At 36.1% G+C, this 22,501-nt stretch overlaps 3 protein-coding genes across 3 annotated transcripts in view; 1 reads left to right on the plus strand and 2 right to left on the minus strand.

The window, feature by feature from the left end:
* Positions 1-2,029: 2,029 nt before the first annotated feature.
* On the minus strand, positions 2,030-4,369 carry LOC145725057 (uncharacterized). Its single transcript, XM_081973635.1, has 5 exons — positions 3,829-4,369; positions 3,540-3,769; positions 3,266-3,356; positions 2,949-3,211; positions 2,030-2,794 (listed from the first exon to the last, which is right to left on the minus strand). Exons 1-5 carry the CDS (start codon positions 3,954-3,956, stop codon positions 2,118-2,120), a joined length of 1,389 nt encoding a protein of 462 aa, XP_081829761.1. The 5' UTR covers positions 3,957-4,369; the 3' UTR covers positions 2,030-2,117.
* Positions 4,370-5,763: 1,394 nt separating this feature from the next.
* On the plus strand, positions 5,764-13,253 carry LOC145725048 (uncharacterized). Its single transcript, XM_081973623.1, has 11 exons — positions 5,764-5,936; positions 5,998-6,324; positions 6,377-6,498; positions 6,553-6,742; positions 6,797-7,051; positions 7,105-7,261; positions 7,345-7,540; positions 7,594-7,751; positions 7,810-8,054; positions 12,901-13,086; positions 13,154-13,253. The coding sequence occupies exons 1-11, from the start codon at positions 5,861-5,863 to the stop codon at positions 13,207-13,209; spliced, it is 1,968 nt and encodes a 655-aa protein (XP_081829749.1). The 5' UTR covers positions 5,764-5,860; the 3' UTR covers positions 13,210-13,253.
* A 2,497-nt stretch (positions 13,254-15,750) lies between these two features.
* LOC145725058 (putative NADPH-dependent quinone oxidoreductase VAT1L) overlaps positions 15,751-22,501 on the minus strand; it is a 42,201-nt gene continuing 35,450 nt past the window's right edge. Inside the window, exons 5-7 of the mRNA XM_081973636.1 lie at positions 22,289-22,447; positions 22,036-22,230; positions 15,751-17,276 (exon numbers count right to left, since the gene is read on the minus strand). Coding sequence (XP_081829762.1) covers positions 17,019-17,276; positions 22,036-22,230; positions 22,289-22,447 — 612 coding nt within the window. The 3' untranslated portion in view covers positions 15,751-17,018. The remainder of the gene's footprint in view (positions 17,277-22,035; positions 22,231-22,288; positions 22,448-22,501) is intronic.

Consider the following 22,501-nt stretch of genomic DNA (forward strand, 5'->3'; position numbering starts at 1 on the left):
TGTTTATTTTGTACTGCTTCGGTATCGTTAAAAATATACAATGTGTTAATATACAAAGTATATTTTATTAATCTTCGTGATTTATACAGGGTGTCTCTAAAAGGTCTGTACAAAATCCTATGACACATAATACTAAAAACTTCTTAGGTCATAAGTAGAGTCCGGATTTCTAAAAAATTTGCTTTTTGTAAATATTAAAAGCAACCAACCTTTGACATCTAATGTGAACGATTTATGCAAAAACGCGTCCATTTGACCGATTTTGTTGATGCTTTTTTGCTTTTTTCCTCGTTTTGTGCTTATTTTACTGCTATTTTTGTATGGTTTAACTAGTTTTTTACAAAACAAGCTCTACAAGTTTTTAAATATAAACTAAACTAATAACTGCTTTGACAAAAAATTGCTATACCTATTGAGATATTGAAGGCAAGAAATGTATACGTATCAATTTACAAATTTAAACTGACCAACAAATTTCCAAATACTCCTGAAGTAGTCTACAAAACTGTAAAAACATTCCAAAACACTATAAAACCTCTAAAATGTCTTGCAAAGCTTACACAGCAGCCTAGAAGCTTCTAAAAGCTTTTAGAATAATCTAAAAGCTTCCAAATGCTTTTCAATTTATATAGAAACTCTCAAAAGCTTTCGTATGCTTCTAAAGCAGTTTAAAAGCTTCCAAAAATTTCTAAAACCGTCTACAAGGTTTCAAATGTCTTAAAGGCAGTCCAGAAACTTCAAGGCTCTTTAAACTGCCCAAACACCTTCCAAATGTCTCCTAAAGTAGTCTAAAAAGGTCTTAAAACACTACAGAAACTCCAAAATGCTTCTAAAGCAGTCGGAAATCTTTCAGAACAGTCTAGAAGGTTTCAAAAGCTTTTAGAACACTCTAAAGGCTTCCAAATAATCTTCAACTAGTCTAGAAGCTCTCAAAAAAATTCAAGGCAGTCTAAAAACTTCCAAAAGTTCAAATTCACATGTCTTAAAAGCAGTCCAGAACCTTCAATGCTCCTAAAGTAGTCTAATAAGATTTCAAAACACTACAGAAACTCCAAAATGCTTCTAAAGCAGTCGAAAGTCTTTCAAAACAGTCTAGAAGCTTTCAAAATCATTTAGAACAGTATACAAGATTCCAAACGCTTTTCAACTAGTCTAGAAGCTCCCAGAAGATATTAAAGCAGTTTAGAAGCTTTCAAAAAATTTTGTGAACCGTGTAAGAGATTCTAAATGCCTCTAAAGGATTCCAGAACCTTTAATAATATGCTGTTTAAACGGTCCAAAAATCTTTCAAATAGAGATCGAATCACCTAAGAAAAGGCCACAGGCGTCATCAAATGATGATGTCACATTATCTGTACCTCTCGCTTTAAACATTGTTGCTCTCGTTACTTTCCAAGTTGATGCAGCGAGTCAGTGGCGTGCTATTCTCTGCTCAGTGAAATGAAATTTAATTAACGTAAATAGGTGTAGTTTTTGCTTTTTCATTTCATAAATTGTATTAAAACAGGATAGGTAAGTAGGTTTTATAAAACAAACCAAATACATATACATACATAATATTGACGCTTTGAGAACAAAATTGGCCTAGGTCTCTGGTCCCATTTCTTTAAATATTAATTTAAAAAATAAACAAGAAAACAAGCAAAGGGTAAATTAAAATACAGTGTGTTTCGGTTAAAAAGATGTGTGCAAATTATTTTTCTGCTGTAGCTGCAGGGTGATGATTGATGAAGAATATTAAATACCAATTAGTTTAAATCCAAATTATATAACTTAACTTAGGGCAATGTTAACCACAAAAAAACATTGTCTTGGGGCAATTAATCAATTATTGGAAGATAAAAATAGGCAGCTGGTTTCTTTTTTCAATTATTCTTAATTTGAAGGTCCTACAGTGCAGCTAGACCTTGAAAATGAAGTCTCAAAGTAACTTTCAGCTTGCCTTTGCATCGTTTTTGATATACAGGGTTTCATGAAGAAGAGGTAATATTTAAAATTTGTTATCTTTGTTAAATTTAATAATCATATATTTTTATAAATTTGATAATTTTGTTTATTTATAAATACATATACATATACAAATTACGAATTCATAACATAAAACAAAAATCCAAAACTTAGTCTAGGAGTGAGCATCCTAATTCTTCTTCGGATAAACTGGCATCACATTCATCATCATCATCACCAAAATCTTCATCGCTATCGTCAGATGAACCAGTGTTAACAGTAAAAATAAGCTGGTCCACTGTATCATCAAAAATATGCTCTTTTTTTATGAGCTCCTCTTCATACTTTTTTACATGCTGGCAAATGTCAAACCACTCTTTTTCAGACACCTCTTGAAATTTTTGTTTTGTTAAAGCTTCGGTATCAGACAATTTAAAAGTGGTATTATGAGCTGCTACCCAATTTTTAACCAAAGCCCAAATTTTTTCTATTGGGTTTAATTCTGGATAGTAGGGTGGTAAACGCAACACAAGATGCCCATGTTGTTCTAACAGCCTATCTAAGTTATATTGTGGAGGAAATCTAAATTTATTTTCTTGTATGATTTGATACAGCTCTGGCTTTGTTAAATGAGGATCTGCTGGGATTCCTTTTTCCACTAGCCAACTTAACATATCTCCTTTTTTAGTAGCCGTTGTAATATTTTTGTTAACAGTAACATTGTGGTAGGCTGCATTGTCTATAATAAGGACTGAGCGGTCAGGTAAATTAGGAAGCAATTGCTTTTTTACCCAAGTCATGAAATTCTCATGGTTCATATCATCATGATAATCTCCTGTTTTTAAACCTAAAAAAAAAAAAAAAAAATCATAGTACAAACATTATGTGTCTTATATGATGTGTAAAATGTGGTTAAACTTATTAATTACTTGTTATATAAACTTATTTTATTTAAGCAGGAGGAAGTACTTAAGTAGGTTTGAGGTGTACATAAATATTACCTGACTTAAATATAAGCAATCCATTTTCAATAAATCCTTTTTCTCCACCTGCGTGCACTATTATAAGGCGTTGTCCTTTAGAAATTGGTTTCCTTTGTCCTTTGTCATGAATCTGACTACTGTGAATGTATGTCTCATCTGTATATACAATATTGCGACCTTCTGAGCGGTATTGCACCAATTTTTTTAAAAAATTTATTCGTTTTAAGCGAATGTCATATGATTCACACAAGAATTTTCTTTTGTCTGGTGTCTCCTGCCACCTACAAAAGATAAAGTTATTTTGATGTACATGATTGCCAAGATGTAAAACATACTTAAATCCAATGTTCTTAAGCAATCGCCCTAAGCTGCTTACACTAATGGATTCAGTCAAGATTTGCTGGTCAATAATTTTTTGCAAAATACCTGTAAGATAAAAAATAATCCCATTTTAGTCTAAATTTTGTTGTTTTAAATTTTCAATTAACACATTATCAAGGTTTATACATATAGCAAACTAGGCTTACATTTAATTGTAAAAAACATGGTAAGTTCTGCTAGAAAAACTCTGAAGACTCTGTAGGTATACCTAATGTATTATAAACTTACCTTTTAATGTTGGAAGTTTTTTCTCAAGAATATAGAAATCATAAATAATTTCTCTGATTCTTTTGATTTCATCAGGTTTGATGTTATCCAATTTTAATTTTTTAATCTGTCCCTTCTTTGTAGGAGTCTGAAATGATGAGCTTGGCCCTCCCCATTCAACATGTAGTGCTTCTCTAGATATCTTCTGCACAGTAGATCTAGACACCCCTGTAGCTGCTATAGTTCTCTCTCTAAAATGATATTTATTATATTATTCAACGTTTTCGTCGTTTTTAATCAAAGACAATACCTGTAGTTTTTCAAAGGAATGGAAACTCCTTCTGCTTCTTTCTTCATAAATTCTAAGACGTTACTTACAATTTCACGCCCTTGGCTGTGTATCACAACACCTTTCTTCCCAATCTTTTTTGGAGACATTATGACAAATTAACGATTTTTACTTATAACACGTGAACTCAAACTGCGACCATCAACAATACAACCAAAACACCAGACTAAAACGGAAACTAACCTAACCTAATTTTTAAACTCAACCTGTCCGCCACTACATTTTTTTAAACTTGGCAACATCGTTTAGAGTGCCGGCTAGTAAAAGCATGTAAAAGGGTCCATCTGTCCCTGGCCGCACCCGCATTTGTTTTAATTGTGCCCAAGTAAAAAACCGTACTACGTTGCCAAGTGGCTTTTTGACCGCTTAAGAATTTATTTTCGGGAATATTTTAATAGGACGCCTCTGATTATATCTAATGCGACGGCAACTGTAGAAGGAGAAAGAAATAATTTTAAAAACTGCGTCATTGATGATGCGGTGGCCTTTTCTCATCTGATTCGAGCTCTACTCTCAAGTAGTTCAAAAACAGCATAAAATCTTCCGTATGCTGCTAAAGCAATTCGAAATCTTCAAAAAATTTCTAGAAGTTGAACTCAAAAAAATTTTGCATCTCTGAAAGAGTTTTGTGTTTTTTACCGATTTTTATGCTTTTTTTGAAGAAAATAATTTTGTTTTTTTTCACGATTTTAGTACTTTTTAATCCGGACTCTAGTCGTACTACTAATATTAATTTAATACTATTAGTAAAATTAAATTTTGTTTTCTAAACTAGGCTTTAAAATTTAAAATATATTTTTAAACAAACCGATCAAAGTGGTTAGAAAATATTGTTTTAATCCTCTGATTCAGATTCAAACTGGTTTTTTACTGGAAGTTTTAAATCCAAATCGGAATAAGAATAAGCCTGAATTGTATGGAGTGTTTGATTTAGAAAACCTATTTGAAGAAAGGTGGCATTGCAAAAATGGCTCAAGCATTGAGAATCACGAAGAAGACTTCGAAGTACAGCCCAAGAAGGACCATAGAAGAAAAACTCTGCATTCTCTTAAAGAACCTTGCATAACCAAACAAGTTGATTGATTTGGAATTTTGAAACGCTGGTTTGGCAGATCAATCAAATAAATGATAATCAAATAATGAATAACTTTGGACATTTATAACTTCTATAATCTGGAAAGGTTTAAAGCCAATGGAACACCAATTCCAAATTGTTTTGGTTTGATTGACGGTTTTTACAAATGGTGTATGTCCGCACATTTGAATGCATGCATCTACATAGGGATTGTTTGCTACAATTTTCATTAAAAGGATTTGATCATTTGCCTAGCTGCCTAGCTGAATATCTAACTCTAAACCTTTTCAGACTGTTTTTAAGATATTGGTCTTAGAAAAAGTGTGTCCAACCATATGGTAGGTGTTTAGATATCAATTTAAAAAGCTATAATCTAATTTTTAACTTCTGGTAACATTATTTTTACTTATCAATGCTTAAATTAAAATTCATTCTAACTTCCCAAATATGGTAGAAAAAAAAATTTTTTCGGGTATTTTGACTATCAGTAGCATTAGAACCAAAGACTTTTTTCCTAATGACAGTTACGTCAAAACCACATATTACGTATACAATTATTGCACATTGCTCCAAAATCCCTGTCCTAAAAAATAATGGTAAGTCTACATGTGCAGCATTTGCTTAAATCACAGCATAGTGGATCGTTTGTAATTGGTCAAGACAAAGGTGCTTTCAGCTTGCTGCTTTTTTTGACCAATCATAAACTACGAATACGATTTATAATTTTGATATTGTTATGATTTATACGCAAATACTGCACCTGTGGACTTACCGTTAAAAACGTTTGACGTTTATTCTGAGGTTTAATAAAAGAGGTTAACATATTTTATTACTGTATTTTCTATTTGACGTTCTCAGTAATATTAGTCATATATTTTTTTCCTACTTTTTTTTTAAAAATTACTAACACTTTTTAAAATGCTAGGAAGTGATTCTGATATTAACACAGATGATACTGAGGAAGACGATGCCAATCCTTCAACCCTCCCAAATCGTAATTTTTTCGTAATATCAGTGTAGTTGCAATTTAATCATGTCTTCCAAAATGAATTTAGAACAAAATTGGCTGAAGAACACTAGTGATTCGTCTATAAAACCTACCGCAAGTCACCCTGATAGGGCCGAAACAAAAGTTCAACCGAAATTCAGAAGGTACCTCGGTTCCGCAGATTTGCTCCTACAACAAATCACTAAACCACCGTCTGTTCAAATGGTTACCGATGTGAACTTATGCGACAGCAAACACTTATTAGAACGGGACACCGAATCCTTCCGATGTTTGGCTCAGGTGATGTTATCCACTAGTTCACTGGCTAAAAACAGATTGTTTCTATTCCCACCCCTTGAAGACCCTGGCATTGCCCTGGCTTTCAACTATGAAGGTGTTTTTACAAGTTAAATCACAATTTTTACTACAACATAATGTTGTTGTAGATCCGGCACCGGTTATTGATGACATTGGAGCAGTTAGATATCAAAAACTATGCCGGGAACTAAAAATTGTCCCAATATCACGGATTGTCAATTCTTTGGATAGTAACGTTCTTGATTTGAAAGTACTTATTCAATCAACAATCTACTTAACAAATTAAAGCTTCTATACAATCTAGTACTACGGTCTAACGAGTAAAGATGTAGAAGCTTTATCAGAAGCAATGAAAGCCAACTCTCACGTTCAAACTTTGATTCTTGATGATAATTGGCTCACACCAGAAATGTCCCAGATGATTTGTGACATGATTGGAGAGAACACATCTTTACTCGAACTGTCATTGCGGGAATGTAGAATAGGGGAAGAAGGTTCTAAAGCAACTTCCTAGAAAACATAAAATTCAGTTGGATGATTTATTGTAGGGGCGCAAAAGTTGGGTGAAGTCCTGGCAAGCATGGAAACCTTGAGATCCCTTGATTTAAGCTTCAATGATTTAGGAGATGCTGGGTTGCTGGCTTTGAAACAGGGTTTATGTGGAAATGCCTCCTTAATAAAACTCAATTTGAGTCATAACAATATTAGCGAAAATTCTGGTGAAGTTATTGAAGCTGTTTTGTTGGAAAATACTACTATTCAGGAACTTGATTTGTCTTGGAATGGTTTTTATACCCAACCAGGTAGATTGAGAGTTGTAAACATGTATTCTTGATCGAGCAGAATATTTTGATAGGAAACAAAAAACTTTTTAATGGATTGTTGAAAAGTGACAGAATTAAGAGTCTGAACTTGTCCTGGAATGCTATTGGTGTTGTTCCAGCTGTGAGACCTTTGACTCGTTACTTAAAAAAAGCTGAATGTTTGGAGGAACTTGATATTAGTAACAATCGGTATACCGTACAAAAAAATCATACAACTTTTGTAGAAATGTATGACCCTGTTTTCTTGTAATTGTATTATATTTTTAAGATAGATTGAGTGGTGATTCACTGAGAATAACCAAAACGGCGATAAACAAAAACCACTCTCTGCGAGTAGTCAAAATCGGTAATAACACTTACGGACCTGAAGAAACTCAACTCTTGCTTAACATGTTTGCGGGAAAAACCAAAGACCCTTTAAATTATTTAGACTTGGAAAATATGTATATTAACAAAGATGTTAAACCTGTATGGTAACTAAATCGACCACAATAACTATCAACTAAGTTGTTAATTTCTAGATTTTAACCAAAATTAAGAACCTCGGCAAGTCAGTAAAAATAGGAGGTATTTTGGGCGACTATAAGATTCATGGTCCAGACGCCAAAAAACTCATTTACGAACGGTGTAGATACATTTTAATGAAACCTAAAAATCTTAAAGCCAGAAAGGATTTTGGGTACTTAATTTCAGCGATTTACAGAATTATTATTATCAATCAAAGTGATGCTTTTTAGATGTTTTATTTTATCTCTGCCTGACCAGCCAATGTCTACGGAAGATTTCCAGAAAGAGTTAAAGAAGCAAAAGATCAAGAAATTAGACAAGGACCTGGTGCAAGCTTTAATGAACCTGTTCACTACTAAAAAGCAGCAGGTGGACTGTCCGGCTTTGATGCAAGACTACAAGTCATACTATCCTGATGCTAGACCTCCACCACCAAAACCAAAGAAAGCCAAAAAAGGAAAAAAGGGCAAGAAAGGTGCTCTTTCTTTCTTTTCTTTTTCCTGTCCAAATCAACAAATCATATTGTTACGGTTTGGGCCTACTATGCTCGATACTCGATGAAACCGATGCGCCGCAATATCTGGCCGGGCGCGTGTTAAAGTAGGCCACACTTTGGAAGCGACACCTGGAATATTCGAAGCAAATCGCGAAGCGTTTTGCGGTCATTCTAGAACGTGGTTTGCGAATATAAAAGAAGCGGTGTCGACGTCGGCGAGAGTGTAGTGAAGTAGTGAATTTGGGAACGCGGTAAAGTTTAAATAGCGGAGTAATTGTGGAATTGTAGTAGTGTTTTTAGTAGCTGTGTTAATTATTGTACGGAGTGTTTTGAAGTGTAAATAAATTTATTAATTGTTGAGTTAAATTGACTTTGTGTGAACCCACGGGAAAATCGTAACAATTGGTGTCAGAAGTGCGATCAGACTTTAGTGCGACGTGAATTGGAACTAAACTTCGGGTTAGAGACTTGTGTTCAGAACCGGACTAGAGATTTTCGGAACAGTGGTGTGTTAAATTTATTTTATGCCAATAACAAGACGTCAAAGTGCAAACATGGAGGCCCAACTTGCAGCTATTATGGCAATGCTTGAAAAACAAGAAGAGAAACAAGAACAAACAGAAAGGATTCGACAACAAGACAAGGAAGAACAAGAAAGAATTCGACAACAAGACAAGGAAGAACAAGAAAGGATTCGACAACAAGAGAAGGAAGAACAAGAAAGGATTCGACAACAAGAGAAGGAAGAACAAGAAAGGATTCGACAACAAGAGAAGGAAGAACAAGAAAGGATTCGACAACAAGAGAAGGAAGAACAAGAAAGGATTCGACAACAAGAGAAGGAAGAACAAGAAAGGATTCGACAACAAGAGAGGGAAGAACAAGAAAGGATTCGACAACAACAAGAAAGAATGCTACAACAAGATATAGAAATGCGTCAAGAAGATAGAGAGCGGCAAGAAAAACGTAACGTAGAAATATTGAACGTTCTAGCACGGAACAAGACAGAAATCCAAGAGTATGTAACCCATAGTCTCAAAAAGATGGAGTGTGATGTTGAGGGAAAATTAAATGATGTTCGGGACGACATTAATAAAATTCAGAATGATGTTGAGATTAAGCTACGCGACTTAGAGCAGAAAATTGACAGCAGAGGAGTCAGCTCTACAGTGTTCACCGGAAACGGGTTCAACAAGATCAAGCCTCCCACATATGATGGTCAAACTTCATGGGCAATGTACCAACTCCAATTTGAGGCCGCTGCAAATGCAAATAGATGGAGTAACGAGGAAATGGCTGTAGCACTAATAGTGGCATTACGAGGACCTGCATTGGAGCTGTTACAGACGGTGCCTATCGCCCAACGAAGCAACTATGAAGCATTAGTAGCTGCATTAGAACGTCGTTATGGGGATCAACATAAGAAAGGACTGTATCGAACGCAATTAATGGCAAGACAGCAGAAAACTGGTGAAAATCTAGAAGAGTTTGAAACCGAAATTCGTCGCCTTGTGCATCTGGCTTACCCAGCCGTCCCGGATGAAGTCCAAGAAGAACTTGTGGCACAGTATTTTGTAGATGGGATTCGAGATCCGGAGGTAAAGAAATGGCTGAAGATGTTCAAAGGGAGCAACAACAGCGAATTACTGATTCGAGCGCTGGAAATTGAAGCTGCGTGCAATGATTTAAAGCCAGAGCCTATTCAAGAGGAAAGAGTACCGCCAGCCGATCATGTTGCTACATTAATAGATGAAATTAAAGCAATGGTAGGCCAATTAGTGCAACAAATGGCAGCATCAGGAAATAGTCAGTCCACACAATTAGAACGATCACGCCCGATCACGAGAGTGGAGTGTTATCGATGCGGACGTACGGGACACATTAGAAGGAATTGCAGACAGCGGTCTTGTTCTCCAAACCCACAGTGTCGACGAAACCAGGACATCAGAACAAATCACCGGAACTCCTCTGCTAAAGGAAACATTACATGTTATATTTGTGGACGTAAAGGACATTACCAATGGAATTGCAGACAGCAGTCTCGTTTACCGACCCCGCAGAACTGGCGTAACCAGGAGCAGGAAATGAAGAATCCGGAAAGACATTTACCGCGATATGTAGAGGATCGTCAAGTTTTTGATAGTGACTTAAGGTACCGGAAAGGACAAATTCATAATGGTTGGAGGATTGGTCAAATCGCGAAGGTGACAGATAAAGAGGCTACAAAAAGAATGAAGAGCAGCGTTTCTAAGGAAGTCATAATAAAAGGACAGCGCTCAGACTCTGATTTGGAAGTAATCAGAAGATGGTTGGAGAAGGATTTGAAACCGGATTGGCAACAGATTTCCAGATATGGACCAACAGTAAGGGGTTACTGGTTGCAGTGGAATTCGCTTCGACTGCGAGATGACTTAATTACTCGCAAATGGGAAAGTCCAGACGGAAAACGCTTTGTTTACCAAACAATAGTGCCCAATTCCTGCAAAGAGAATGTGCTGCGAGAACTACATGACAGTCGCGGAGGAGGACACTTTGGAGTAAACCAGACTTTGGCTAGAATAAGAGATCGATTTTACTGGATTAACTTCAGAAAGGACGTTGAGGAATGGTGTAAACGGTGTGACCAGTGTTCGTTACAGAAGGGATCCATCACAATTCGGGAACTTGAGAGAGAAAAGATGAAACCAAACAACGACCGTATGAAGATGACGCTGGACCACAGACCAACTGGTGGCAATTATAAGGAAGGTGATGCTGTGTGGATGTTTCAACCCAGGAGGAGCAAAGGATTAAGTCAAAGATGGCAACGACACTGGGAGAGACCTTACCATGTGGTAAAAAGGTTAAATGACGTCGCGTACAGAGTCCAACGCAGCCCCAAAGGCAAGATGAAAATTGTCCATCTGGACAGACTCAAGAAATACCAGGGATTAGATGAAGCGGATCGGGACGATCAGCTTTAAAAGGGGGGCAGTGTTACGGTTTGGGCCTACTATGCTCGATACTCGATGAAACCGATGCGCCGCAATATCTGGCCGGGCGCGTGTTAAAGTAGGCCACACTTTGGAAGCGACACCTGGAATATTCGAAGCAAATCGCGAAGCGTTTTGCGGTCATTCTAGAACGTGGTTTGCGAATATAAAAGAAGCGGTGTCGACGTCGGCGAGAGTGTAGTGAAGTAGTGAATTTGGGAACGCGGTAAAGTTTAAATAGCGGAGTAATTGTGGAATTGTAGTAGTGTTTTTAGTAGCTGTGTTAATTATTGTACGGAGTGTTTTGAAGTGTAAATAAATTTATTAATTGTTGAGTTAAATTGACTTTGTGTGAACCCACGGGAAAATCGTAACAATATCTTTTGTGCCCAGTACTGGGCGACGTCAATAGCGTTCTGTTCAGCATTCCACAAATCATCCAGGAAGCAGGTGTTCGTGAGATGCGCCATGTCTTGTATTTGTCCGCAGTCGCAAAAGGCGTCTTGATGGTCTATTTGGTTCCATCTAATCTTGTTGGTTTTTACGGCTGAAACTCCAGTTCTGATTCTGTTTAATGTTTGCCATGTTCGCCAGTCCAGATCCACCCCTCCAGGGTTTTCCTGACGTGGTGGGTAGTTTTCAGGGGGTTCTTCATCGAAGTTTCTGCGTGATCTGAGCCTTCCCTGTGTCACATATATTCCGTGTAGTGGATGTCTCTCGTCAAAGGTCTGCTTGAACTTTTCTGTATATTCGGCGGCCTGGCAACGTACCTGGGGACTGACAAAGCCTGCTGCTCTGTAGAGTGCTGGTAAAGGTGTTGCTTTCATGCACCTGGTGGTTATTCGGCATGTCTCATTGACGGAGCTCTGCCTTACAACTGGGTCTCCGTTGAGTTTTTTGATAAAATTCCAAGCTATTTTGCTGCTATGTATCATGTCTAGGCTTTCCAGTTTTTCAACCCATTTCTCCTGGCTTGTGGAGCTGAGCTGCTGGACCAGTGCGGTGCTACAATTTATTGTATCCTCGCTGAATGGATCGCGTTCATAGAGTTTAGTGTATTCATTCAGGAGATTCTTAGTGTTGTTAGACAAACCCGCTATGTATTGGGTTCTGCATCCTCTCGGTATAGTCTTTCTAGAGATTTCTTTGTGTATCTTGGTAAATTGTTCGTAGTTTTCCGGTATCAGTTCTAAACTGCTAACTGTCTGGTCATTTTGGCAAATTCTAACCAATTTGCTTTTTTAAAGTTGAATCTGCGTCTAAAGGAAATGGTTGGTGTTTTCACGGCAGCGTAAACTTCAAGACCAATCGGTCGGTGTTGGGTTTTTGGGATGGGATCGTGGACTCTCTTGACACAGAGGTTAGCTACTTTCTGGCTGGCAAAGCATAGGTCTGGATTGTATCCTCTTCTCCAGATTTTACTTTGGAATGAGTATGGGAGTTTAGAAACATGTATTAGGGAAAAATCGCCACTTTCACACCATTCTTCCACTGCTTTCCCGTTGTTGTCGGTCTCGGAATATGTTGTGTGTGAGAATTAAAGTTTTGTGGTGGTGTAAAAGCAAACGTTTCTGTAGGAGGTTTGTAGACTGTGACTCTGCCCATCTCTATAGTGATGATCTCAATTCCTTTGTTCTGGGTGCAATATGATGATGATATAGTCTTATCGGGTTTGGCGAAAACAGCGCATCCGTGCTTGTTGTGCGGAATTTCTGCTATCATGTGATTTCCTGCTAAAATGATGATATGTTAAAAATGTCGCAAAAACAAATATACTAAATAACTCTCTCACCACCGAATTAAAAACGTTACTTTTTTATATTGACTGAAATAATCAACATGTATGGTTCCAGCTCAAGAAGAGGAAGTAACTAAAGAAGAAGACGGACAAATACAACAACCAGTAGCATCTAAAAAGTCTTTGGTGGAAGCTGAAACTACCAAACCTCAAAGTGATTCTAAACAATCTGTTAATCCAACAACTGAAAATCAAGCAAATGATCAAACGCCTGAAGTTATCAAAACTGCTTCGGTTACCGGTAAATATTCTGATATAAAACTAGACTTATATTTCTTTACACTTCTTATTTTTATGTGGTATTGCAGAAGAAACACCAGCACAAGAAAACGAACCCTCCTCAAATACAGAAGAAATCCCGTAAAATATTACGTTTCTACATTAAATTGACAAATACTGAATACCGTATTTAGCGTTTTAATTAACTTCAAAACTACATCTTTTACTCTTCTCGTCATAATATTGTACTTCCAGTGGTTATTTATTATCATTGTTCCGCATCTTAGAAACAACATGTACTTAAAAACAGAAAAAATCGTTGGAAGAAATATGTTGCTCTCTAACCCAAAAACTAAAACAAACTGCTCACGGAAAGCAAAAAAGATACAGCAACATTTTTGGCCATTTTTAACGGCCTGTAACTATACCTCAGCCGAATTTAATAGACAAAAGAGGTTTTGACAGGCCCTTTCTTCTAGAATCTAAGAACCGTCATTAATTTTGGCTCAAAGTGTTTCTTCTTTAAAGTGTAATTTTTCAGATATACAAGATAAAGAAAAATGTGCTGCAAATGATCTAGTTTCTACTATACACTGTGGGTAAAAACTCTGAATTATTTCGAAAAATATACTAAAATATACAGCTTATGCGTATTTCCAAAAAACCAAACCCTTAATTTTAAATGATCTTGTTCCAACCTGCGCGTCCTCACTGTATATTCCCGAGACACACAGTAACATTAAATGTTGGAGTTTTTCGAAAACACCCCGTATATTTTGTTGAAAGTCAAAAATAAAAACAGTGCCAAACATGAGGTTCCCAGGTTTCAACCAAACCCATTATATGACAGAAAAATGTTCGAAAAATTATGCCAACTATCAAATGCAATGGGTTGAATTCAACTTCTCTGGTGCCTGCCGGAAAAGTGAATTAACATTTCCTCGCGTGGATAACCTCCTTGATAAAGGAGAGTACTCAGTAACAATTGCTAACACAAAGACAAATATACGTCGTGAATTTGTCATAACATCGGGGAACATTGACGGATTAGACCTCATTGAAATTATAAAAAAGTAGGTACGTTTCGTTGCGACCACCAAACATGAAACAGGATAGATTTTTTATTAAGTATTCTAACGGAAAATGTGGACCTCAACCTGTGGGTATTAATACTTTCGGAAATATACTAAAAAATCTAGCGGCGTTTCTAAAATTACCCAATCCAGCCTTATACACTGGTCACTGTTTTCGAATATCATCGACTACACTACTTGCAGATTCTGGCGCAGATCTTTTAAAAATTAAGCAACATGGAGGTGGAAGTCGCAATGGCAGAAGGTTACGTCGACAATTCCGTAGAGAATAAGCGAAGAATTGCATCCAGGATTCGTTGAGAAGCTTTAGTGCAAAATGCACAAATAAATACAAATGCAAACACATCTTTGTCATCTGGAGTCAGTATCAGTAATTGCTCAAATTGTGTTATCTTCTTCTTGTGGTGCCTATCCGTTACGAATGTTTGCGATCCTCATGGCGATGCGTAGATACTTTGTCAACCGCTGCACCAAAAAGGCCTACTGTTTTTGTATTGAACCATGTGCGCAAGTTCTTTAACCAGGATATCCTTCGTCTACCAGGCCTCCACCTTGCCCCGCAGAATCAGCCGTAGTAAGTCATACCGCTGGCTATTTCTCATTATATGTCCCAAATATTCCAGCTTACGGGTTTTTATTAAGAGAAGCAGATCCTTATCTTTACCCATTCTTTCTAGGACCCTAAGGTTGGTGATATAGTCGGTCAATGAGATTCTTTTCAAATGACTCAAGTTTTGTACAGGAAGCTTCAGTTAGAGTCCAGGATTCGACCCCGTAGAGCAGCACCGGAAAAACGTAGCACTTCAATAGTCTGATCTTAGTTGGCAGTGATAGCATCATGGCACTTGAATAATTTAGACATTTTCAGAAATGCAGCTCTGGTCCTCTCTATTCGACATTTGATCTCCAGAGAGTGATCCCACGTTTCACTTATCTGGGTTCCGAGGTAAGTATATGTCTGAACTCTTTCTATGTATTTGTTATTTATCGAGAGTTGGCCAGGATGGTTGTTGGTTTTTGACACAACCATATATTTTCTTTTTTTAAAGTTCAGAGACAGTCCGTATCTTTCACTGACTCCGCTCACCTAAACCATCATCTCCTGAAGACTCTCAAGGCTATTCGCAAATACTACAGTGTCATCTGCGTATCGTATGTTGTTTATATACTCGCCGTTGATTTTAATCCCACTGTCTGTATCTTCTAGAGTCTCCTGGAAAATCCGCTCCGAGTATACATTAAAAAGTAGAGGCGACAGCACACAGCCCTGACGGACCCCCCGTTGTATCGATGCGTACAGATGCTGTTTGTTGCCAGTACAAGTTGGTAATTATTTTTAGATCTTGTTCGCCTAGTCCGATCTCCTTTAGAATTTCAATAAGTTTATGCAAAAAGCCCTTATCAACACCAGTTGGAAAAAGTTTTACTTTCCACAACTGATTGCGAAAAGTAAAACGTTGTGTCACTGGCAAGGGTTATGAAAAGTGTCACTTTACATGTCAAAATTAGAAAAAATAAATTACCCACTTGGGTAAAAAAATGGAATTTTGGAAGAAAGGATGCACGGACGGAAAAACAGGTTAAAAATAATATTTTCTATTAGTTATTATTTGGTAATCGTACAGTTTTATTTATACAGGCATCCAAACAATAATAATAATAAGCAGCAGCTTAACACATCAGTCTTACATATACATATAATTTCAAGCATTATTAACATACTTTAGCGTTTTATAATAATTGGATATTTAAAATTTTCAAAACAGAACTGGAACAGAACGCGCTGTTCTCGCCTAAATAATGTCGAATCGATCTAGATACACGCACCATTTAAGAAAATATAAATCTTGCACATAGTTAGGTTTACGATAAGTTTACACGCACAAGTAGAATGCTGAGGAAGCTGAAGATCCTTAACTATCAATAAGTGTGTTCACTCGACTGCCTAAACTAAAACTAACCGTAATAATAGCAACTAAATACTCTTTTAAATTCGATTGGATGTGTTTTATCGTTTTAAGCTTATAAAAAATCGATTCATTCGAGTGATATGGCTCCGTAAAATTGAGACTTTAGCAAAAATATACGAGTGCTGATATTCTGAAACTACTGTTGTTGATGGGTGTGTATAACATGTATCAAAACCTCTCAAAAGTTTGATTAATCACTGTAAAATTGTAAGTAGATATGTAAAAAAGCTAGATATTTAAGACTATATTAGACCAGTTTAGACATTTTTGAGCCCAACTGAGACTGTTTGCATATACAATTATTAGACAGTTAAACCGGTTGTTGTTGGGATCAACTTTTGGCAGGAGTCTCCGATGTCCTAAAAACATCCTCCTAACTAAGCAAAAAAAGCACAAATGGTGTACTGACCTAATTAACTTAAAAAGACGTATACTGATAACGAGGAGGACAAACTACGCAGAAAAAGAACGCACTTAGGTTAAACAAACTACAGTAAATACATCTTAACTTAGCGAACGTTATAAAAATAAATTGAGACCCTTCTTGCAATAATAATTAATCTACCGTTTTGGTCAATAGTTCACAGACTTTTCGTTTGTTTTGATTCTAAAAAATACGTTAACACAGCAAGTATGGTCAGTTTCCTTAAAAAAAAAACCTTGAGATCTCACACGCATCCTGTGGCGCGGTTAAAAGGATCAGAACTTCGAGCTTAAACACAAAAGATATACAACTGGTTCTTGTTTTTTTTTTGTTTAAAGAGAAGGAATGGTAATTTTAAATCCTATAACACACAAAATTGATTATCCGGGTGGGTAAATTTCAAATATCATCCATTGTCAACAGATAATAATTAAATACACTTAATAAACTTACGCGAATTACTTAATTACTTCTTTTCCGCGTTTTCGGCCGGTTCGCCGGTCCCGTTGGTAATCGCCTCCTCTTTCTTTTCCTTCTTCTCTTCTTCTTGTTCTTTCTTTTCTTCTTTCTTTTCCTCGCCGTCTTTCTTTTCTTCAGACGATTGCTTCTTCTTGTCTTTGCCTTTAGCAGGGGTGGCCGGTTTCGGTTTTGGCTCTAGGCTCGGGTTTAGGATCATCTTACCCACGTTTTTGTGATCGTGCATTTTTTGCATAGCTTCCACAACCTATAATTGACGAATAAATCGAAATAAAAAAATGTTTGTTAAATAAAGGTAATTTAGATTTTATAAGTTTTTTAACGTAATCCCTATTACATTATGTTGTGACTAAAGTGTTTTTCCTTTTTCTCTCTTAACTATACCTATATTATAGTAATTACTGAATCTTTAAGTGTTTTGGTGACATGCCATCTTTTTTTAAAAACTGTTAACATAACGTAGAAGCATAGTTTCTAAAACAGATATTAAATACCATATTTTAACAAATATCGTTACTTTTACAATACCATTAGCACCGTCCAATCTCGCAAAACTATTATATAGCAAACAAAGGATCAAGAAATAATTAATGAATTAAAAGATAATGATATCTGTTCTGAGATAGCAATGCTAATGCCTTGAATTTGTAACACCCTGTATAGCAGAGCCCCACGAGATAAAAAAGGACACTCTGGAGTCGATATACTCATAGACAAAAAATACAAACAGAACATTGAAAACGAACAGTACATCAACGATTCAATACTGCAGGTTAACCAACAACGAGAGCACTCACTTCATAAGCGTCTACGCGCCCGATATAAGTAAAGAATGACAGACTAGAGAAAAATTCTACGAAGAATTGCAAACAGTAGTCGATAGTATCAAAGCACAGGATAAAATCATAATAATGGGAGACTTAAACGCTAGAATTTGAAATGAACCATTGGGCGGAACAACTCAGAGATTCAATGAAGAAACTGTTAATGACAGTGGAGACATGTTAAAAATGTCTGCGCAGCAAACAAAATGAGAATCAACAACACCTTTCTTGACCATAATATTAGTTACAAGTTCACTTGGCAAAATACAAGAGGACAGCAATCGGTGTATCGGACTATATTATAACTAACAGAGCGTTTACTCCACAGATGATACTAGATGTGAGAACACTTAGCGCTGCAAACGTGGGCAGTGATCACAAGTTGCTGCTTTGTAAAATTAGACTAAATATACCTGCCACACCAAAACCTAAACCACATTACATAGAGAAATTCAAGATCGAATCTCTGGAAGACGAAAGCCTGAAACAATTGTACGAAAGCAGGATGTCACAGAAGATAACAGAAAACCCAATCAACAGAGAAGACACTGTAGACGAACAATGAAGAACGCTAAAACTTAATATCCTTAACGCAGCCAACGAAACTCTAGGAAAAAGACAGGTAGATGTCAACAGATAAAACACCTTGGTTTACACCGGAAATAAAGGAACTATCAGAACACAAGAAGAAAGCACACATAAAGTATCTACGCAAAAGAAACCAAGAAAACTGAAATCTATATAAAACAGCACGAAACAGAATGAATGTTAGAATCAGAGAGATAAAAGAAGATTAATGGGAAAGATTCACCAAAGAGATGGAGAGAGATATGTACGGAAGCCAGAGAAAGATATGGGAAATGCTAAGAAGGAACAAATTAGAAATCAAGGATACTATATTGATCAATAAAATCAATGCGGAAGAATGTAAGTTATATTTCGGAAAATATATAAATGAAATGAGGGAATTGAACTACTAACAGAAGAAGACAATAAGAGTGCTGGACATTAACAAACAGGCATTAGCCTACCTATATGGGACACGCATATTAGAAAGAAAGAAGAAGAAACAAGGTCCGCTAAGTAATGGTAAATAATTTAATGGCGGATTTCTGGGACAAAAATAATTCGATTTAGCATAACTCAGACGAAATGTCAACGGAAACAGAAATACAGGGGGTCAAAGTTATTTTTTTGAAATGGTCTTTTATAGATAACTCACGAACAACCTGTTGTTTTATGGTAAAATTAGATGTTCGGGGGTTTTTCGCTTGACATAACTTTTTTCTGATATAGCCAAGTGACAGCTGGAACTCGAATATCTGTTTCCCAATATCCCATAGTATCCCTAAAACCACCGGTTTTCGAGATATTTGCAATTAAAGTATTGGGCTCCATGCATTTATGAGAAAAGTTTATGAAAGTTTTGGTTCAAATAACTGCCTATTATTGTTCCAAAATGCCTCAATGCCATTTTGAATTTGAATTAATAATTTGTCTACAATATCATTTATTCATACAAAAAAGGCTTCAGGTACACAAAAATCTAGAGGACTAAAATTCAAACTTCGCGTTGGTTGATGATATTTATTTTTTATCGGATTTCAGTTGTCACTTTGGTTTACCAGAAAAAAGTTGATGATTTGATGTACATGGCGCCCGCTATAAGCTGGCTTAAAACTGACTGGAAAATCAAATTTTCTCACCTTCGAATACCTAATTTTAGCAAAAAAACTCCATATGAACCGCCTGTTAATTGAAAAAATGCATAAAAATAATAACTTTGACCCCTATAAATACACCATTACTTATTGGACACCCTGTAGTTCTCAATTTAGTAGAGTAGTAGTCTTATTTGTTCCATTGTAAAGTTTTTCTTCCTTATTTGACGCTGATTCAATATTTAATAAGTGTAAATCGGTAGTCAATAATTATTGGTTCCCAAGTCATAAAAAAGGGGTTGAAAGGTGTATAAGAGGGTGTTAAGAAGAAAAGTATAAGGAAGAAGATACTACTCGGGAAGCAAACTAAATTGTTTTTCGGCAGTCCCAATCCTGTAAAAACCTGTCAAGTCAGTAACAATCCTATTTTGGTTGGTATTGTTGTGGCTAAATATTTTGGTCTTCTCTCTTGTGACAAATTGAGAGGCTACAACAATAATTGTTAATAGTTAGTTATTGTTACTAATTATTAGTAATGTGTGTGTGCGTGTTCTTCGTTTTAAAAACATCGTCTAAACTGGTAAGGGGTAGTTTAAAGCGGTATGGTACTAGGCAAACTTTTTTTTTTATTTAAATAAATTTCAATATTGTCTATTTTTTAAATTCATGTCTTCACTTATTTTCTCTTTGATTTGTAACTTTGCCATTTCCTCTACATTTGTCAATATTGTAAATATTTTAGGATTCGTAATATACGCATGTACTTAACGTAACGGTTGGTCTACAATGTTTCCAAGTGTGCTCAATTTTAGCTAGAATTTATCTCATGCTACATTTCCAGGGCCTTCAGCAAACTAATTAAAATATTGAAAACGAGAAAAACAGTGGCATAGACTAAAAGACTGTTCAAATGATTCTTTGAAGTCTACACCAAGAATTATTACCGAAACTCCGGAAATTGCAGTTAGTAAAAGAACAGTTTCAAGAAGAATAGTAATAACAAAAGCCATCTAAGTAAGCTAAATAGCTGTAAGTTTATCATTTGCACGAGTTCAACTAGACTTTGATCAAACGATTTATAAATTATTCAGTTTCAACAGAATGACTGTATGAAGGAGCCATGTAGTATATTTGTGCAATAATATAACATCATGAAACACGGAAATAGTATTTTTTTCCGGAAATGTTTCTACAAGTTTTGTACAGTGTTTATGCCAGTTTTGGAGTGGTCTGATAATCTTTGGGACGAAGTAGAATGTCACATTTGAACAATTCTAGCACAAAATGTCTTCAAAAATTGATTGATTCTTCAATGTTGCACCGTTGTGAGCTTTGATTCATGAGCGAATAATACGTTAAGTAAAGTTTTTAGCTCTAAATTCATCCCAAGTCCTTTAATGATACCAAAGTTTAGCTCAAATTTGGATTATATGTATCTTATCAAGCCCTACATCCTACATCATTGGATAAGCTAACTTTTTGCAAAACTATACGGGGTGTTATTTTGTGGGGTTGGGGCCCTCTTTCTGCTTCCACAAACTTTTTTCTGGTGCGCTAATATTTTTTTTATAAAAGATTCAAATTGTCTTTTAATTTAGAGATTTTTTTGTCTCTTTAATTTTTTTCGTACACAGTTTGTCACAGTTTTTGAGAAAATTACAAATTTCTTCGAAGCGAAAAAAGTATATCTAGTTAGTATCACCGGTTTTCGAGATATTTGCAATTAATGTATTGAACCTGATGCATTTAAGAGACATATTCAAGAAAGTTTCGGATCATCACAAAAATCTGGACGATTTAAATTCGAACTTCGTGCTGGTCATATTTGGCTTCCTCGACCAATACGGAATTTCACAAAAATTGTTTCTTAAAAATACTACTATAAATCTTCAGTACATAAAACCTATACCATTAAAAAACATTTTTTGTACCACACGGCTGCAATTAACGAACTAAAAATGTCCCAACTAGTGGTCCTGACGCATAGTATGATCCGGCTACTGTGCTAAAAAATACTATATGACGTCAAGGTATATGGCGAGCGCAACTTTAAATGTTTATTAACAAGTTATTTTTAATTTTAGAGTAAAAATACCTGGAATTCACCTTTTTTTGAGACCTTGCTTAATCAGATTATTGAATAAAAAAAATTGCAAAGTTCCCCATTCAACGATTCGGAAAGTTTTTGTTCAAGTAATTTCTCAGTTGCAAAGAGAAATGAGCTAAGGCTCCATCTTCCAAGAATATTACAAATTCGAATCATATATGGCACCGAATACTTAGTTGCAAATATCTCGAAAACCGTTGACTTAAAACTGAGTAGATAATCTAATTTGACCCCCTAGAACCCCATACGCGAATACCTTTTAGCAACAATTATTAATAGTTTTGAAAAAATAAATGGCTTCTCATCCTACAACTATACACTTTTCAAGTAGTGCATAAAAATGGAGTTGAACACTTCTTCATCACAACTGTATCCTTATAACTTAATTAGAAACACAATAATATGTATACTTACATCTTCCAAAGCCCACGTCGAGTCCAACAAAGGTTTGATCTTTCCCTCTTGGAACAGTTGGAATACTTTGCTGACAGTTTGCTTAACGTGCTCGGCACCGTCCTGCTGGTACATCAAATGGCGCAAATTGAACCCGGCCAGGCTCTTGTTTTCGTCGAACAATTTCAACGGAGACACTTTGTCGACTTGCCACCACTATACACAACAACTCTATCAACCATCAAACTTAATTAAACTCAAAAAGGGCACTTACGCATCTAGCGGCACTAAAGAATCCTTTGGTCTCGCCAGTAACCACGTTAGAAGTGCCGTAAAGGACGTACCTTCCCATGGGTTTAAGTAGGCTGTAGCCTTTATTGCATTCCTCGCCGCATAGACAGTCTAAAACTATGTCGACTCCTCCGGGAGATACCTAAGGAATCACATTTTAGAAGTCGATCAGTTATTTAACTAGATTTTGCGGAGA

Source organism: Ips typographus, linkage group LG2 (genome assembly GCF_016097725.1).
Source record: "Ips typographus isolate SLU linkage group LG2, UJ_Ityp_2.0, whole genome shotgun sequence".
NCBI lineage: Eukaryota > Metazoa > Arthropoda > Insecta > Coleoptera > Curculionidae > Ips > Ips typographus.

Coding starts and splice junctions, on each gene's coding strand:
- LOC145725057 (XM_081973635.1), bottom strand. CDS start 3,956: ATGTCTCCAAAAAAGATTGGGAAGAAAGGTGTTGTGATACACAGCCAA. Junction 3,357..3,539: donor AAAACTTCCAACATTAAAAG/GTAAGTTTATAA, acceptor TTTATCTTACAG/GTATTTTGCAAAAAATTATT. Junction 3,212..3,265: donor CTTAAGAACATTGGATTTAA/GTATGTTTTACA, acceptor TATCTTTTGTAG/GTGGCAGGAGACACCAGACA.
- LOC145725048 (XM_081973623.1), top strand. CDS start 5,861: ATGCTAGGAAGTGATTCTGATATTAACACAGATGATACTGAGGAAGAC. Junction 7,752..7,809: donor AAAGCCAGAAAGGATTTTGG/GTACTTAATTTC, acceptor GATGCTTTTTAG/ATGTTTTATTTTATCTCTGC. Junction 13,087..13,153: donor CAAAACTGCTTCGGTTACCG/GTAAATATTCTG, acceptor GTGGTATTGCAG/AAGAAACACCAGCACAAGAA.